The sequence below is a fragment of the Scyliorhinus canicula genome, chromosome 2, assembly GCF_902713615.1.
Source record: "Scyliorhinus canicula chromosome 2, sScyCan1.1, whole genome shotgun sequence".
Classification (NCBI taxonomy): domain Eukaryota; kingdom Metazoa; phylum Chordata; class Chondrichthyes; order Carcharhiniformes; family Scyliorhinidae; genus Scyliorhinus; species Scyliorhinus canicula.
In genome coordinates, this window is record NC_052147.1 from 248,554,554 (window position 1) to 248,575,135 (window position 20,582).

General features: G+C 45.1%; 1 protein-coding gene across 1 annotated transcript in view; it reads right to left on the minus strand.

Moving 5' to 3' along the window:
• Window positions 1-20,582, minus strand: part of LOC119962094 (low-density lipoprotein receptor-related protein 1-like) — a 2,271,162-nt gene that overhangs the window by 112,836 nt on the left and 2,137,744 nt on the right. The window contains 3 exon segments of the mRNA XM_038789946.1: window positions 5,820-5,954; window positions 12,713-12,847; window positions 18,994-19,116. Of these exon segments, the coding sequence (XP_038645874.1) occupies window positions 5,820-5,954; window positions 12,713-12,847; window positions 18,994-19,116 (393 nt within the window).

Genomic DNA, 20,582 nt, shown 5'->3' on the forward strand with positions numbered 1-20,582 from the left:
AGGAAGGTGGGTGGCTTGGAGTGTAATTTCCAGGTGGAGTTGTCCCACGGGTGGAATTTTCAGTAATCTGGCAGTGTCAGGTTTAGACTGAAAACCGGTTTGTATCTCTCCAGAGCTGGCAAGGCAGGCTCCACAAAGATCGGAGCACCATCTTTGATGGGTGCCCAGATCTGCAATATAAATAAATTCCCTCCCACCTCACCCCCACGCAAGAATCTGGGAACTCATCCCCCCTCCCAAAACAAATATCTGAGGCGGAAGTCTCTGTCCCGCCGCACCAGTTTTCTGGTGTGGCGCGCCCCCGCTGATGGTGGGATTCACCGTCCTGCCAGCCGGCCAATGGGATTTCCCATTGTGGGCTGTCCCACGCTGTCAAGAAATCCCCGGGCTTGGGTCAGTGCTATAGAGAATCCCGACAGCGGAGAACCCAGCCCCTGGGCTCTCCCCTACTACCCTGACGCAGGAATCTGGGCACTCGCCCTCCCCTGAAATAAATATCTGGCCACTACATCCTCCACCCCCAACACATGAATATCTGGCACTCCTGCCACCACCACCATCACCACTCCTCGCAGACCCCCCCCCCCTCTCCCCCCCCCCCCCCCCCCCCCTCCCCACCCGCACCTCACCACACAATGATCTGGGCACTCTCCTAACAGGCATTGCCCTTTACAGGCATTGGGACCTGCATCCACCCTCCTCCACACATAATGGGAATCTCCCAATGGGGCTTCCCAAAAGTTTGGCACTGCCGGGGGACAGTGCCGGGGCCCTCCCCGACCGTGTACCAAACCACCCGGGAGCAATACTTACATGTTTGCCCTCGGTGTGGTCATGGATTTTGTTTTTGAAAACCTGCAGTGATTCATGCCAATGTGATGTCATGCTGGCTGGGTGGGACGATATCATTAGATTGATATTTATTTTAAAATTGCTACTCTGGCTCGTGCCCTTCTGGGAACGAACCTGATCACGTCATCGGATTGGGGAGTGGGGGAATCCCGAACTGAAATCTCGCTGGCGCTAATCCCATTTTGGGTCTCTCACGAGAGTTAATGGATAAAAAGAACAAAGATAATTACAGCACAGGAACAGGCCCTTCGACCCTCCCAGCCTGCGCCGATCCAGATCCTTTATTTAAACCTATCGCCTATTTTCCAAAGTCTACTTCTCTCAGTTCCCCACCTGTTCATATATCTGTCCAGATGCATCTTAAATGATGCTATCGTACCCGCCCCTACCACCTCCGCTGGCAAAGCATTCCAGGCACCCACCATCCTCTGCGTAAAAAACTTTCCACGCACATCTCCCTTAAACTTTCCCCCTCTCACCTTGAAATCGTGACCCTTTGTAATTGACACCTCCACTCTTGGAAAAAGCTTGTTGGTATCCACCCTGTCCATACCTCTCATAATGTTGTAGACCTCAATCAGGTCTCCCCTCAACCTCCGTCTTTCCAATGAAAACAATCCTAATCTACTCAAGCTTTCTTCATAGCTAGCACCCTCCATACCAGGCAACATCCTGGTGAACCTCCTCTGCACCCTCTCCAAAGCATCCACATCTTTCTGGTAATGTGGCGACCAGAACTGCACGTAGTATTCCAAATGTGGCCTAACCAAAGTCCGATACAACTGTAACATGACCTGTCGACTCTTGCACTCAATACCCTGTCCGATGAAGGCAAGCATGCTGTATGCCTTCTTGACCACTCTATCGACCTGCACAGCCACGTTCAGGGTACAATGGACCTGAACTCCCAGATCTTTCTGCACATCAATTTTCCCCAGGACTCTTCCATTGACCTTATAGTCTGCTCTTGAGTTAGATCTTCCAAAATGCATCACCTCGCATTTGCCTGGATTGAACTCCATCTGCCATTTCTCTGCCCAACTCTCTAATCTATCTATATTTTGCTGTATTCTCTGACAGTTCGCCTCGCTATCTGCAACTCCACCAATCTTAGTATCATCTGCAAACTTGCTCATCAGACCACTTATACCTTTGCCCAGATCATTTATGTATATCACAAACAACAGTGGTCTGAGCACGGATCCCTGTGGAACACCACTAGTCACCTTTCTCCATTTTGAGACACTCCCTTCCACTACTACTCTCTGTCCCCTGTTGCCCAGCCAGTTCCTTATCCATCTAGCTAGTACACCCTGAACTCCATACAACTTCACTTTTTCCATCAACCTGCCATGGGAAACGTTATCAAATGCTTTATTGAAGTCCATGTATATGACATCTACAGCCCTTCCCTCATCAATTAACTTTGTCACTTCCTCAAAGAATTCTATTAGGTTTGTAAGACATGACCTTCCCTGCACAAAACCATGCTGCCTATCACTGATAAGTCTATTTCTTCCAAATGTGAATAGATCCTATCCCTCAGTATCTTCTCCAACAGTTTGCCTACCACTGACGTCAAGCTCACAGGTCTATAATTCCCTGGATTATCCCTGCTACCCTTCTTAAACAAAGGGACAACATTAGCAATTCTCCAGTTCTCCGGGACCTCACCTGTGCTCAAGGATGCTGCAAAGATATCTGTTAAGGCCCCAACTATTTCGTCCCTCGCTTCCCTCAGTAACCTGGGATAGATCCCATCCGGTCCTGGGGACTTGGCCACCTTTTAGAATACCCAAAACCTCCCCCTTCCTTATGCCGACATAACCTTGAGTATTTAAACATCCATGCCTAGCCTCAACATCCATCATGTCCCTCTCCTTGGTGAATACCGATGCAAAGTACTCATTAAGAAGCTCACTCATTTCCTCTGACTCCACGCATAAATTCCCTCTTTTGTCTTTGAGTGGGCCAATCCTTTCTCTAGTTACCCTTTTGCTCCTTATATACGAATAAAAGGCTTTGGGGTTTTCCTTAACCCTGTTAGCCAAAGATAGTTCATGACCCCTTTTAGCCCACTTTATTGCGCGTTTGAGATTTGTCCTACTTTCCCGATATTCCTCCAAAGCTTCATCAGTTTTGAGTCACCTCGATCTTTCGTATGCTTCCTTTTTCATCTTAGCTAGTCTCACAATTCCACCCGTCATCCATGGTTCCCTAATCTTGCCATTTCTATCTCTCATTTTCACAGGAACATGTCTGTCCTGCACACCAATCAACCTTTCCTTAAAAGTCTCCCACATTTCAAATGTGGATTTACCGTTAAACAGCTGCTCCCAATCCACATTCCCGAGCTCCTGCCGAATTTTGTTATAGTTGGCCTTTCCCCAATTTAGCACTCTTCCTTTAGGACCACTCTCATCTTTGTCCATGAGTATTCTAAAATTTATGGAATTGTGATCGCTATTCCCAAAGTAATCGCCGACTGAAACGTCAACCACCTGGCCGGGATCATTCCCCAATACCAGGTCCAGTATGGCCCCTTCCCGAGTTGGACTATTTACAAACTGCTCGAAAAAATTCTCCTGGATGCTCCTTACAAATTCTGCTCCATCTACGCCTCCAACACTACACGAGTCCCATTCAATGTTGGGGAAGTTAAAATCTCCCATCACACCACCCTATTGCTCCTACATTGTTCTATAATCTGTCTACATATTTGTACCTCTACTTCACGCTCGCTTTTTGGAGGCCTGTAGTAAAGTCACAACAATGTTACTGCACCCTTCCTATTTCTTAGCTCTATCCATATTGCCTCAGTGCTCGAATCCTCCATCGTGCCCTCCTTAATCACAGCTGTGATATCATCTCTGACCAGTAATGCAACTCCTTCACCCCTTTTACCTCCCTCTCTATCCCTCCTGAAGCATCTATACCCTGGGATATTTACTTGCCAGTCTTGCCCATCCCTCAACCAAGTCTCAGTAATATCAATAACATCATATTCCCAGGTACTAATCCAAGCCCTAAATTCATCTGCCTTACCTGCTACACTTCTCACATTAAAACAAATGCACCTCAGACCACCTGTCCCTTTGCGATCATCATCTCTTCCCTGTCTACTCTTCCCCTTAGTCACATTGAGTTTATTGTCTCGTACCTTACTGGCTTTAGTTGCTGCCTCTTTATTGACCACTAACTTCCTAATCTGGTTCCCATCCCCCTGCCACATTAGTTTAAAACCTCCCCAACAGTGTTAGCAAAAGCACCCCCGAGGACATTGGTTCCAGTCCTGCCCAGGTGTAGACCATCCGATTTTTAATGGTCCCACAGCCCCCAGAACTGGTTCCAATGTCCTGAAAATCTAAACCCCTCCCTCCTACACCATCTCTCAAGCCACGTATTCATTCTGACTATTCTTAAATTTCTACTCTGACTGTTTCGTGGCACTGGTAGCAATCCTGAGATTACTACCTTTGAGGTCCTACTTTTTAAACTTATCTCCGAACTCCCTAAATTCTGATTGTAGGACCTCATGGTACAGGATTGGCGCCCGTGGCTGGTGCATCCGCTAGTTTATGGCCCATGTGTCTGCTGCCTGTGTGCTTCGAGATGGTCGTGTTCATGGGCTTGAAAGGTCTGTCAAAGGAGTGCAACTGCTGGGACCTTCTACCGGTTTTGTAAATAAATTAATTTAATTTAGACATGACAAAATTGAACAGGAAATATGTTTGTGTTACTTATCATTTGTCCATTTGTTTCTGATTGCGACACGCTATCATTAATTCACAGTGTCTACATTCTCATAAGTTTCTCAGTATAAGTCCATGACGCAGTGAAAATGCTCAAAAGGTGAATTGCTTAATCAAAGTAAAATGTTTACCCTCAGTTTTCTTGAAATGCTTTTTGGGTAAACTAGTCGGCATGGTAAGGTTTATTAGCATTTTGTATTCAGTTTCTGCAACAAACTCTTCCAAGATGTACAAAGCTTTGATTCACTGGAGGGTTACTTCTGCCCTTTACCAGTAACATATCTAAACTCCAACCTCATTCTAGTCACTGCTTCCAGTGTTTTGGGGGGAGGGTAAAGTGTGACAATGAAAGCTATGCAAACTTACTTTGTGTAGGAAGTTTTCAAACCAACTGAGATGTGGAACGAGATTCTTTGGCCTGCCCACGGCATGTTTCTCGGCAATGGGAGGCAGCCTACCACCGGCCGGCAGATGGGATCCTCTGGTCCTGCTATTGTCAATGGGATTTTCCATTAAATCCACCCATGATGCCGGGAACCCCACGGTGGGGGGTGCGCCGTTGGCGGGACTCTAAATACCCGCCCGGGGTCAACAGATCTTTTGCTTGTCTGCCAGGTTCTCTGTCGCGCCCGTGGCAATCCCCATGGCGGGCAGGATTGAATGTTAGGCCTCAACATTTAATCTATACTTTGCTGACAATTGAAAAAGGCCAGAACCGTAGGCAAAACAAAACGCTGATGTATAATAACTATCAGCATTGCAAGGATTAATGTAGTGTCGAGAGTTGCCACTAGAGGGAACTACAGTTGCAACTATATAAGGCAGTGGTACTAGACCTTGGGGGAGGAGTGTATGCAGGAGTTAGCTGGTGAAGGTCAGAAGAGCAGATAGTGGAAGTGAGTGTAGATCATAGTTTAAACCAGTAGTGAGATTAGCTGTAGATGAGTGTAGTTCGATGTTATTGATCAACTGTGTATTCTTAAGGAGTACGTGCCGAATCCAAGTTAGTAGTGTTAATAAATTCATAGCTTTGTTTAAATTAAAGCTGTTTTCTTTGTGAACACTACGCCAACCATCCTGAAATAACCAACTACAAGAACACCACAGTTGAAGGATTCATTCAGGATTTCACATAACAGCATGTACAGGAGACCTAAATTTAAGAAAAAATTCTTCCAGAGTCAAAACTGATATCACAAAGAACGAGATAATTACCTTCACACTGCTTCGAGGCTTTGTTTCTTTGAAAGCCAGACCGACACTCGCAAAAAAGTGAAACTGTTGTCCTATTGCAGTAGGCATCAATCCCACAAGGATTTATTTCTTCATCACAATTAAATTCATTATAATCTGAGAAAGAAAGATTTAAACAACATCAAACATGCAGATGGACAGTGTTGAAGTCTCTAAATAACAAAGAAAAATGGAAAACAATAAAAGGAAGTACACAGCAAATCAATCACCGCCAGTGGAAAGAATGAACAGGTTTTGTGCCAGATATTGCAGAACATGGCATATAAGTCAACCTTTGAAACCTTGAAAAATCCTCCCAAAAATATGGCTTGACATATGAAAAAAATGAAAATCGCTTATTGTCACGAGTAGGCTTCAATGAAGCCCCTAGTCGCCACATTCCGGCACCTGTCTGGGGAGGCTGGTACGGGAATCGAACCGTGCTGCTGGCCTGCTTGGTCTGCTTTTTAAAAGCCAGCGATTTAGCCCAGTGAGCTAAACCAGCCCCTAAAAAATTCAGTGAGTATAAAGTGTAAACAGATGGATGCAGGTGTTCGCCATTTTGAAATGTGATTAAAAATGTAACGCAAATATTTCGAATTAAATTTTATTTTATTGAATGAATGAATTCTATGGAGGATAGCTTTAATCACAATCAACAAGTTTTAAAACCATCTGACACAACGTGCATGACTTGCCATTCTGGAGACTTATCTGCTAGCGGTAGTCAACAGGATTCCCTTTGGGTAGCCGAACAGCTGAAACGTGCGATCTTTTGCTGTTCAGTTTATAAAATATGCATCCACAATGGACCCAGCGAATCTCGTAACGAGGAGGGAAGGAAGTCACCTGCCCCCCCCCCCCCCCCCCCCCCCCCCGGCCGATCACCTCATGGGATCAAAGGTCCTGCCACCATATTTAAAAGGCGACCAGACAAGCATTCACTCGATACAGGCCAGAAGCTCTGCATTACTCATACAGGGTCATTGCTATCATGATTTAATAAACATCAAAATGCACTAACCACTCAAAATGGATTGTATAAACATGTTGTGAGTTCATTTATTGAGACATGGGAACAGATATACATGGGTATAAAGCTTGAATACACCAGCAGCAGAGATGACTTGTGTGTGCTCTCCTGAAAGCAAAAAAGACACTAAAACTGGATTATATCTCACGCTTCCTTTCTGGTGATGTCATGCTCAAACCCCATCCCCCTTTCTTTTTAAAGATATTTGCCCCCTTCCAAAAGAAGTATAACTATTTACAATACACATTCATGTTCGATTGCCATTACATAAGTGTATGGGGTTAATTAATCAATGAATCTGCAAGGCGTAAAGGTAATCTGCTGGTATGTCCAGATCTTATAATAGCAGCTTTATCTGGAGATTTCTTTAATTGCTCACTGTAATCTGTGGGCAATTAAATTGTCATTATTGGATGTTTTTCCTTCCAAGGTAAAGTTGCTTGTAGCCTGCATCATCACTGTCTCAGTGGTTGTGAGAAGTAAAGCTTTTTACAAGATTTGCTCCAACTCAAAGCCAGCAGACCAGAGCCTTCATCTAGTCTCTATCAAACAATCACCCCACCCCACCCCTTCCAGGTAAAGAATATCCTGGAGGACAAGTGATGTCCCCTCCATTCATACATGTAAGCATATGGAGACATTGCTCTGTAATCAGGGTGGTAAGAGCCATGTGCAAGAAGAAGCCTACCTCTGGCACCACTCCACTTGAATCTACTATTTTTGAGACAAGATAGGCTAATGCCCTACCAGGAAAAGACTAACCACTTGAGCCCTTGTCAACCAAGAATATCTACCTCAGTGGATAGAGGTTTAGAGTCATGAGATCGCTGACCTCGACCAGCCGTACCCCTGGATGCATTCACCTCCCTCCCTCCCTTCATCCCTGTCTCTAAATACAGCTGTGGCAAATGGGACAGAATAAACAGCAGCTCCAGACCTTGCAGGGATCTCAATGGCATCATTCCCATGAGTCAGGAAAAAAATTGTATATGACGAAACTCGAATACTTACCTCGGGGTTGGAGGCCCCAGTTACTGGCAGGCCTCAGATCTCCTGCACATGCGCCAGCTGGGAAATAGCCGCACATGTGCAGTTCATGTTTTTTATATTCTTCAAGCTGTGAACCAACCATGTGCGCCCGTGTAAAAGAAATGGAGCAAAGAAGTGAAACAGCACAACGCTGCAAATCTGATTACCTGAACAGGAGTTTCATTAGAAGGAAGGTTTCCAAAGGAGCAGGTTGTGGTGGAGAGGTACAGGGAGAAGGCCCCAAACCAAGAGTGGGATAGAAAGAAGTCCCAAAAGAATGTTTCAGGCAGGGACAAAGACAGGCATCATTCAGCCACTATAAAGGATGGCAGCAGAGAAATTGGCTCCAAATTAAAGACAGAGCTGTAGGGAGCAGATTTGAAGTGAAATAGGCTGAAGAGAAGCCCAGAAAGCAAGCGGAGGCTGGTGACTCCTTTCTGTGGGCTTTTTGGAGCAGTGGTGTTTTGTCTGCCTGGCATGGACAAAGATCTGAAATTGTGCTTGGAAAGTGAAGCTTGAGTGTACTCCAAGATGCAGAGGAAAGGAATTTCGGAAGGCGAGATTGACGCCCTGAAGGTGGATCCTTGTTGAAGGTGTCCGAGTGGGAGTGATGTTTAAAGAGAATTCCAAGGTGTGTTCTTTGAACGTGGAGATTGGAAACCCCCCTGAGAAATACACCGTTTTAGTGAGATCAGTTGGCTCATGGTGCGGCAAATATCTGGATGGATTGTTGCAAAATCCGTGGAATCTGCTTGGGTCGCCTCTGTTATTTATTTCGGGGAGTAGGATGAATGATCACAGGTCATCTGTTAATTCACATGTACTGCATTACTACCCAGAATATTAGAGTATAAGATGGATATAGTAAATGGTTTCATCTCCCTGAATTTGTATGTGTCTGTAAAGATGGGTGAAGGAATGTTACATGTTTGAATGTATTGTGATCCTTCCAACCTTTTTGTTTAGTGGAATATAGTTAATTTTTCTAGTTTAATAAAGATTTTGGGCAGAATTCTCCGCTCCCCCCGTGACGTGGGAGAATCGTGGGAGGGCCTCCCGACATTTTTTATGCCTCCCTTGCGCCCCCAGCGATTCTCCCCCCCACCCCCACCCCCTGGCTCGGAAAAATCGCCGCTTGCCGTTTTTCACGGCGAACGGCAATTCTCCGAGCCCGATGGGCGGAGCGGTCGGCCCTTCACGCCCGTTTCACCACGGCAGCAACCACACCTGGTCGCTGCATTCGTGAAACGGGCGGCAGATGCCCATTTGGAGCATCTAGGGGCCCGATTTGGATGGGAGCACCGCGACTGTGCTCAGGAGGGGACAGGTCCGCGATCAGTGCCCACCGATTGTCGGGCCAGCGTCCAGAACGGACGCACTCTTTCCCCTCCGACGCCCGGCAAGATCAAGCCGCTACGTCTTGCCGGATGGCGGTGGAGAAAGACGGCACCGCGCATGCGCGGGTTCGTGCTGTCTGCGCACAGATGTCATCCGCGCATGCGCGGGTTGGAACCGGCAACCCGCGCATGCGCGGATGACATCAGAAAAGCGCAGCTCCCAGCCTCCCGGGCGTGAATTACGTGCGGGGAGCGGGCCCCGAGGCCGTCGTGAACCTCGGCCGATTTCACGACGGCCATCCCGATTTTTATCGGGAGCGGAGAATACCGCCCATTATTCTCTGTATTAACAGTTAATCAGCAGAATCCTGTGAATTTGTTCACTAAATTTGATCCATGGTTAAAAGAAAATTAGGATCTATCAGCCAGGATTCACTCTGGGATCTGATTTGTCCAGTAGTAACTTCATCTGGGATCCTGACAAATGTGGGCTTCACCATTGAGAAGAAATCACAACTGAACATACTCGACATCCAGTGGGTACAATTAATAGGATGTTCCTTTAGTTGACCACTTATACTGAACTTGAACATACTGAATACTGAACACTCCCACCCGAAAGACCCTCTTCCCACTTTGAAGGATTTCACTTACTGATTAACAGTCACATTGAAAACATGGTGGATGTCATCTTTCAAGCTCCTCCCACCACCTATGAGCATCCCTATGTCACCCATCACTCCCTCATCATCCTAGTTCCACATAATAGCACTCTCTCTCCAACGTCACCCTTCAATCTCCCCCATTATCCTGGATCCTACTAATAACATCCCATGACAAAGCCTCATAAAACACCAAGTGGGGCAGCTCTTCCCATTCTTTCTGAAGATTTTTTTCTCTATCTATCATCCACCTATTCCATTAATCATGAACATGATCCTGAGTGGCTTGTTGAGGCATGCATGCAAAGGTTGAACTGAGGATGTTAGACTTCTGGTATAACTGCATTGTGGATGTTCATACTCCACAGGGTCCGCTATATGGGCCATGAACATGTCCCAGACTGATGAGCTGCATTTGCATCGGCAACTGGAACAGCTGTTTCACGCATTATTGATCTACAACTTCATTCCATCCTCACCTATCCAACAATTGTCATAGGCAGGTGCAAATACTCTGCAGTGAACTCAATTTTGGCCTTTTTTTCATTTGGCAATTACCATGGACTTTAATTTTGTTCCTTGGGCCATGCAGCCTGGTACCACTATGCGCCTTGGCTTTTTCCGTCATGTGGTTTGCACTAGAACTGTTTTTGAACCTTTCCACGTCACAGTTTGGTTGCCGTGCATATCAAAATTCACAGGTGTATTATCCATGTTGCCAGTGTGGCTGAATGAGAACATATATTTATTGTTGCTGCCTGGTGATGAGTCTCTGAAAACTGGTCATTTTGGCATCAAGGGGGTGAATTCTCCACCAGCAGGATTCTCCATTCCGCCTGCAACGTAACACCATCCGTGGGTTTCCTGGAGGTATGGGGTGGCCACATTAGGAATCCCACTGCCAGTGACAGCGCATCGCCGAGGAACACGTGGACTGGGGGGGGGGGGGGGGGGGGGGGGGGGGAATTCACCCCAAGGTCTTTTCAGTCTCAGAGTGATCTTGATCTTCCTCCACAATACTAGACAATTTAATTCCATCAAGTTGCTGCACCCAACTAGCTGTTGCTCTGAAATAAGAACAGAAAGTGCAAGAAAAGTTCAGCGGGTGTGGCAGCATCTGTGGGGAGACAAATAGAGATCGCATTTCAAGTTAAGCTGCTGGGTTTTTCCAACACGTTCTGTGTTTATTTCAGATCTCCAGCATCTGCAGTATTTCACTTCTATTTTTGCTTTGCTCTGAAGTCTTTTTGGGCCCACTTTGGCCAACTGAAGTGTGAATATGTGTTCTGGTGATGATGAAAATCATTTTGACCACTTTCGAGAAACCATTTCCATACATGCTTCTCAAGATCAGGCCAGCATGTGGTTGTTCCTTGTTCTCCTGCTGCATTTGTTCTTGGGCATTTTCTTCAGGGAAGAATCCTTCTTCCATTCTCACACAAGTTTTTCACTCACAGTGAATTCCCTCACTGCAGGAGTTACTTGACTCGTTAGAAAATTAGATGGCTTTTTGCTCGAAACCAGCTTCGTAATTCAATTTTTTGGCAGAGGGCCCATTTCTGTTCATCGCTCACCATGCATAGTCTGCTCCTTGTGGACATGTCTTCAACTCCCATGCATCTTTTTAGCAACACAGCTCACATTACATCCTTAATCCCATGTGCCGCCTTTTTGAGGTGAAGGATTGAGACCGGGGCTACTACTACAAGCATAATACTTTTAGCAGGATAACGGGATTCTCCTAAATGCCGAGTACTCACCTAAATATGAACTTTGGCTGTGAAAAAATGAAGTCAAGATTATCTGTCAGGTTTGCAATGTAGTTCACTTACACTTACTGGAAGCTACATATATTAATTTGCACTGCCCTGTCCTCAGTAGGCACAGAATGGGCCATGAAGCCCATTATATCTGTGCTTGTGCTGAATCGTGCCAATTTCATTATCAGGATCAAAAGACACATTGATGAAAAATGCATTTCTCTAAATCCACAGAGACAAGTTTCTCACTGGAAAAAACAAATCTTTTTACTTTAGAAGTGGAATCAATTCTCATCCACGCCATTCTTAAAAACAAATTCATCTCATATCTTTTGTTGGCCTGCTCCAAGATGCTGACCAGATCATTAAGTTGAATTCCTGAAGTTATGAGAATAAAGGAAACTTTGTAATGTATTTGAGATTGTGAATAACGTAAATGGTCATTAAATGACATTGTGCACAAAATACTTGTGTAAAACAGTCTAGCGGAAAAAAACAAAGTATGTTCTCTTAAAACCAAAGGAATTAAATTAGATATAGCCTGAAGAAAAACCTTGCTGACCTTTATAATTAAAACTATACACTAAATTGATTAACTGAGTTGAAATCTTTGTATAATGGCAACTTAAACGTATGTGAGTATCTGTCAGTCGTTTGTATTGCCTTTCTTTGAACACAAGGGTTGGACTAGCATTCCGACCATATATCAGATTTCACAAGTTTGCTATTTATAATCTTGTCAGAAGTCAAGCAGTGCCAAATCTGTTGTGTTGGACAATTTTCATAAAACTTCCTGATGGAATTATTAATATGTATGTATTTTTATCAAGCGACAATGAAAAGAACACCAAAGAGGACAGGCAAAGTAATTCTACCTCAAGAACATCAATAACACTCTCAAGGTTTCTCTGCAGGAGATCAACTGAGCTCCACAAAGCATTGGATAAGGTTGTAGTCATTTCCACATCACAAACCTGTGACATTTCTCTTCTTTTATATTAACAATTTGCAAAGAATTATACTTGCACAAAAAAATATTTCAATCAGGACTTACTTCTAGTACAGGCTTGTTCATCAGAACCACCGTCAGCACAGTCATTGAACATGTCACACTGTAGCTCCACAGGAATACACTTCCCATTGCTGCATGTAAACTCATCCTTCCCACATGCCCTCTGAATTTGCTTACCTATTAGTTAAGTAGACAGAGTGAATTATGATGCATGGAGTAAAAATGCCAAAAGTTATAATAGACACACACACTAAAGGTCATTCAGAGAAGCTGGCATTGTATAGTTCACAGTAGCTAATTGTAAAATATCCATTCGTAACCAAAACTTGTGATAATGATCACAGTGGAATTTGTGACCTATAAATTAGCATGCAGATGTTTATGATGCTGCAGAGCAGATATCTGAAAAGAAAATTGTAGATAAATGGAAATTGATACTCCGTGCTTATCTGGATAACTGGCGTACCGGCTGAGGTTCTTCATGAAGCCCCGCCTTCTCAACTTTGCCCCTCACCTGAGGTGTGGTGATCCTCAGGTGAAATCACCACCAGTCAGCTCTCCCCATCAAAGGGGAAAGCAGCCTATGGTCATCTGGGATAATTGGGAGGAGGTGCCGCTGGTTATTTGCAACTCATCAAGCAGTTTTTGCTGGTGGCAGACATTAATTTAAGCCCCCTATCTCACCAGCAGCAACTTTCAGCCAGTCACAGCGAAAGGGGCTTGTAGCAGGCTATGTTGAGAGGGTTGGGTGGGGGGGGGGAGGGGGGGGGGGGGGGGGGGGGGGGGGTGCAAGAGAAGAGGATCACATCCACAAAAAAGGTGGTTCGCGGGATCACTCCTGCTTGCTCGAGAGGCATGTGTTTCTTAAAAATGAAAAATAAACAATACTTTTTTTATTCATGGGATGTGGGTGCCGTTAGCAAAGCCAGCATTTATTGCTCATCCCTTATTGGCCTTGAACTGAGTGGCTTGCCCAGCCATTTCAGGGGCGATTTTAGAGTCAACCAAATTACTAGGGGCTGGTTTAGCTCATAGAACATAGAACATAGAACATAGAACGATACAGCGCAGTACAGGCCCTTCGGCCCTCAATGTTGCACCGACATGGAAAAAAAAAACTAAAGGCCATCTAACCTACACTATGCCCTTATCATCCATATGCTTATCCAATAAACTTTTAAATGCCCTCAATGTTGGCGAGTTCACGACTGTTGCAGGTAGTGCATTCCACGGCCTCACCACTCTTTGCGTAAAAAACCCACCTCTGACCTCTGTCCTATATCTATTGCCCCTCAATTTAAGGCTATGTCCCCTCGTGATAGCCAACTCCATCCGCGGGAGAAGGCTCTCGCTGTCCACCCTATCTAACCCTCTGATCATTTTGTATGTCTCTATTAGGTCACCTCTTAACCTTCTTCTCTCTAACGAAAACAACCTCAAGTCCATCAGCCTTTCCTCATACGATTTTCCCTCCATACCAGGCAACATCCTGGTAAATCTCCTCTGCACCCGTTCCAAAGCTTCCACGTCCTTCCTATAATGAGGCGACCAGAACTGTACACAATACTCCAAATGTGGCCGTACTAGAGTTTTGTACAACTGCAACATGACCTCATGGCTCCGGAACTCAATCCCTCTACCAATAAAGGCCAGCACACCATAGGCCTTCTTCACAACCCTATCAACCTGGGAGGCAACTTTCAGGGATCTATGTACCTGGACACCGAGATCCCTCTGCTCATCCACACTACCAAGAATTTTACCATTAGCCAAATATTCCGCATTCCTGTTATTCTTTCCAAAGTGAATCACCTCACACTTCTCCACATTAAACTCCATTTGCCACCTCTCAGCCCAGCTCTGCAGCTTATCTATGTCCCTCTGTAACCTGCAACATCCTTCCGCACTGTCTACAACTCCACCGACTTTAGTGTCGTCTGCAAATTTACTTACCCATCCTTCTGCTCCCTCCTCTAGGTCATTTATAAAAATGACAAACAGCAACGGCCCCAGAACAGATCCTTGTGGTACGCCACTCGTAACTGAACTCCATTCTGAACATTTCCCATCAACCACCACTCTCTGTCTTCTTTCAACTAGCCAATTTCTGATCCACATCTCTAAATCACCCTCAATCCCCAGCCTCTGTATTTTCTGCAATAGCCGACCGTGGGGAACCTTATCAAGCGCTTTACTGAAATCCATATACACCACATCAACTGCTCTACCCTCATCCACCTGTTCCGTCACCTTCTCAAAGAACTCGATAAGATTTGTGAGGCATGACCTACCCTTCACAAAACCATGCTGACTATCCCTAATCATATTATTCCTATCTAGATGATTATAAATCGTATCTTTTATAATCCTCTCCAAGACTTTACCCACCACAGACGTGAGGCTCACTGGCCTATAGTTACCGGGGTTATCTCTACTCCCCTTCTTGAACAAAGGGACCACATTTGCTATCCTCCAGTCCTCTGGCACTATTCCTGTAGCCAATGATGACCTAAAAATCAAAGCCAAAGGCTCAGCAATCTCTTCCCTGGCTTCCCAGAGAATCCTAGGATAAATCCCATCAGGCCCCGGGGACTTATCTATTTTCACCTTGTCCAGAATTGCCAATACTTCTTCCCTACGCACCTCAATGCCATCTATTCTAATAGCCTGGGTCTCAGCATTCTCCTCCACAATATTATCTTTTTCCTGAGTGAATACTGACAAAAAGTATTCATTTAGTATCTCGCTTATCTCCTCAGCCTCCACACACAACTTCCCACCACTGTCCTTGACTGGCCCTACTCTTACCCTAGTCATTCTTTTATTCCTGACATACCTATAGAAAGCTTTTGGGTTTTCCTTGATCCTACCTGCCAAAGGCTTCTCATGTCCCCTCCTTGCTCGTCTTAGCTCTCTCTTTAGATCCTTCCTCGCTTCCCTGTAACTATCAAGCGCCCCAACTGAAACTTCACGCCTCATCTTCACATAGGCCTCCTTTTTCCTCTTAACAAGAGATTCCACTTCTTTGGTAAACCATGGTTCCCTCGCTCTACCCTTTCCTCCCTGTCTGACTGGTACGTACTGATCAAGAACACGCAATAGCTTTTCCTTGAACAAGCTCCACATATCCAGTGTGCCCAACCCTTGCAGCCTACTTCTCCAACTTATACATCCTAAGTCATGTCTAATGGCATCATAATTGCCCTTCCCCCAGCTATAACTCTTGCCCTGCGGGGTATACTTATCCCTTTCCATCACTAATGTAAAGGTCACCGAATTGTGGTCACTGTCTCCAAAGTGTTCACCTACCTCCAGATCTAACACCTGGCCTGGTTCATTACCCAAAACCAAATCCGATTTAGCCCAGCTCACTGGGCTAAATCGCTGGATTTTAAAGCAGACCAAGCAGGCCAGCAGCACGGTTCGATTCCCGTACCAGCCTCCCCGGACAGGCGCCGGAATGTGGCGACTAGGGGCTTTTTACAGTAACTTCATTGAAGCCCACTCGTGACAATAAGCGATTTTCATTTCATTTCATTTTTTCATTACTGTGGGTGTGGTGAAAAGAGAATGCTGTGGGTCTGGAGTCACAGGTAGACCCGATTTCCTCCCCTCAAGGACATAAGTGAACCAAATTGATTTTTTATCAACTTTTAATTCCAGATTTTTATTGAATTAATTCCATCTGCAGGGTGGTATTCAAACACAAGTCTCGAGAGCATTAGCCTGGGTCTCTGGATTACCAGTCCAGTGACGATACCACTATGACACCACCTCCCTTATATAGCTCTGGGAGATGTTTGGCCCGTAATTTATAAGTCAAGAATCCAAATGTTTGGCCAGGACACCTAAATATCAGGCCCCATGAATTTGATAATTTGACCATCATCTGTACTGACTGGGCATAGTCCATCCTACTGCAAAACTACTAGACTTTGTGTCCATTTTACACCCATGAAATTGGCATACCAGCTTCTACCAGGTCTTCAAAATGGTCAGCCATATTTTACTGCTTATAATTTCTTACGAGCTTGAAAATATAGTAATACTAATATATTCCAATTCCGCGAATATGAAATTAGATAGGGCACTAAGTCAACAGTACAACATTAATTTGTTTACACCAGGCTACCAGCAGATGTCACATGCTTCAGCTCACATACCCTTTGCATATTTGTAACAATTGTATCAGCTGGCACTACACATGATCAGGAACTGCTGTCTAAATGATATAATTGTTAGTAGAAATGAATTTAGCACAGTTATAATCTCTAACTAGGGTGAATAAAGAATAATGGAACATACAGAATTTGGCATAGCAAATTCACACAAGCTGAATGCATTTGTTATAGGCAAGTCTCATAAAGGTAATGTCAAGAAATCTGGTCCTGTGTTCAAAAAAGCTGCACTTTCACAATTGATTATATAGTTTAGCAACTATTCATCATCAGATTATTGAGGTATTTTAAATGTGACTACGGACTTACTTATTTATAGTGACTGGATTCAATGGTTTTTGCATTTAACATTCTTTGGGAGATTTAGTATTGTTACAACTGGATAAAAGCAAATTACTGCGGACGCTGGAACCTGAAACCAAAAAGTAAATGCTGGAAAATCTCAGTAGGTCTGGCAGCATCTGTGGGGAGAGAAAAGAGCTTTGACAAAGGGTCACCTGGACTCGAAATGTTAGCTCTTTTCTCTCCCTACAGATGCTGCCAGACCTGCTGAGATTTTCCAGCATTTTCTTTTTGCTTTTAGTATTATTACTAGGTTTCTAAAGTAAACACATCCAAGTCATACACTGTCCTTTTAAACAGGAAAGGAGTATTTCAGCTATTGACTTAATAGTCAACTCAAGTCTTAATAGTTTATTGAAACTTCCAATAATCCCTAGCCAAGCTGTACCAGTACAGCTACAACACTGGCATCTACCCGGCAATATGGAAAATTGCCCAGGTGTGTCCTGTACACAAGAAACAGGACAAATCCAACCCAGCTAATTATGGCCCTATCAGTCTACTCTCCGTCATCAGCCAAGTGATGGAAGGAGTAATTAACAGTGCTGTCAAGCGGAACTTATTCAGCAATATCCTGCTCACAGATGATCATTTGTTTAGGTTCAGCCAGTGTCACTCAGCTCCAGACCTAATTTCAGCCTTGGTTCAAACCCTCCACCACCGATGAACAGTGGCAGCCGTGTGTACCGTCTACCAGATGCACTGTAGTAACTCACCAAGGTTCCGTCGGGAGCATCTTTCTAACCCACAACCACTACCATCTGTAAGGACAAGAGTAGCAGACACATGGGAATCCCATCACCTGGAGGTTCCCCTCCAAGTCACTCACCACCCTGACTTGGAAATATATTGCTGTTCCTTCACCGTCGCTGGGCAAAATCCTGGAACACCCTCCCTAACAGCACAGTGAGTGTACCTACACATCAAGGACTGCAGTTTCAAGAAGGTAATCCACCACCACCTTCTGAAGGGCAACCAGAGATGGGCAATAATTGCTGGCCTCGCCACGACACCCACATCCCATAAATGAATTTTTAAAATTGTAACATTTCTAATCAAAATGTTCAACATTTCAGAAGAATACATCTTGAAAATTTGCAGACAGTTGAAGAATTTTTTATGCCTGTTTCCATTATTTCACCCAATTCTGATTCTTAAATTAAAATTAAAACAGAAGAAGCAAGACTTTGTAAATAAGCTGTCTTTTAATTTTGCTGCAAATGTTGTTCTGCTAAATGTCAGCTTGGTTCAGTGCTGGTACTCATACCTCTAAATCTGAAAGGCATGGGATTGAGCCCTATGCCAGGGCTTCTGAAAATCTAACTCCTCCATGCAATACTGAGGGAATGCCACACTGTCAGAGGTGATGTTGGTTTTCATAGAAAATGCTAAGCTATGGCTCGGTCTGTCTGTTTAGGTGATTGTTAAAATAAGCACTGTGAGAATTCCGCTGCTGTTTGAATGATGGCCCAGCCACATTTATCTCTTGATCAATTTCAAAAGCAGCTGATCTTATTATCATTTGAAGCAACGGAGTTTGAATAACCTGTCATGCTCGTCCACATAAAGAAAACCAATAAATAACTTTGGATGTGACCAACACGATATAAGTCCAAGTTCTTTCATTTTCCTTAATGTTGTTGCAGCCTTATGCCAAACTATAAATGTTTATTCACCCTTAGAGTTTAACTGATACATAATTCATTTTGCCTATTGAAAATATATGACCTGTTATCTTTGAAACCTAACACATTCGTATTTAGGATATTAATAAATCTATCTAAATAAAATGGATGCACATACCACAGTCCACTTCATCAGAGTTGTCACCACAGTTATTCACTTTATCACAAACTCGCTCAGGCCGCAGGCACACTCTCCCATTTTTGCATCTGAATGATCGTGGGGGCGGACATTGAAATTTGACTTTTTAAAACAAAATAGGAAAAAAGAACTTAACAAACTTGCAATAGATCAATCTGTAATATATTGAGCGTCTTCCACATATAAATACTTTGGCCGCTATTTAACGGAATGAAACCAGAGTCCAGTATCGAGCATTTTTAGCGGGGTGTATTAAACGGGACTCTTCTTTTTTAGGGCATCAGCGACCAAGGCCCTACCGAAGCCACACATGCCTTAATTTCCTGCACTGAGGAACAGTTCAGGACACGATTTTAAATGGCGCCCTGGTCTCTTGAACTCCCAACGCAACCCCCGCACCTCACCAACATCCCAACTTACCAATTAGGGGATCCTCCACCCCCTCACCCTACCTCATAAGGGGGGGCACCCCCGGGCCCGATCTCTGGCATGGGCAAGATGCCACCCTAGCAGCTTGGCGGTGCCCTGTCAGCCTGGCAGTGCCACCTGGTCATCCTGGCTGTGCAAGGGTGGCACCTGGGTGGCACTGCCAGAGTGCCAGACCGGCCATACCAAGGTGCCCAGGTGACATCAGCAGTGCCAGGGTACCACCCACCCAGGGGCCTCCGATCACCTGGAAGACCTCCCCCCCCGCCCCCCAAATACCATTCTGCCTGGTCCACGTTGTGGGGACCAGTGCTAAACAGTGCCGGCTCGGGGTCTCAGAGGTGAAGGGATTCGATCCCGGACGCTGAGTATATCCAGCGTAGTCATATTCAAGTGAGGCTAACTCACTTGAATATGCAAATCTGGGTCCATTGAGGTAGATGATTTCCTTTATAACTTATCTCTGAAACTTTTCGGTGGCATCTCCAAGAAACATTGGCAACATTTTTCAGGCCCTTTTGCTGGGGGCAGAGAAGACCTCAAACTGAGATCTTGCTGGCACAAATCCCAGGATGCACCTCTGGTGAGATGTAGTGGAAACCAGTCGTGATGACCAAGCTGGGATTGCAGAGGTGAGCATAGCCCCCGAGTTGTGAGGGACATGGAAGGGCATTGTTCTGGAAGTGCCAGGGTGTTGGGTAAAGTGCCAGGTTGGCATTGCCATGGGTAGACCATATGGGAGCTCCTTTGGGGTTTCTCCTTATGTGTGTGTGGAGGATCATTGTTGGCGGGGAGGGGTGGGTGAGTTGTTCATGCATTGGAGTCGGAGAGGTGGAGTCTGTGGAGCGGGGTGAGGGTTGGAGGGTTCTGCCAGTGAGGGAGGGGAGTGCCCTGATGCTGGCGGATGGGGGTAACTGGTTACTCCGATGCTAGTGTGGCACTGGGATGGGGAGGTTTCCTCGATCATTGCAAGGGTTGCCTTTATGAGTGTGGGGAATATTCCGCTTGTCCGCCAGGGAGTTCTGGTATCCGTCGGTGAGGGGGGAATCCTGATCTCCTTGACGGGGGATTGGGGTTGGAGGGGGTTAGTGGGGGGCAGGGGTGCACAGAATGCTGCTTAATCAGGCAAAGCTGGTGAGTTT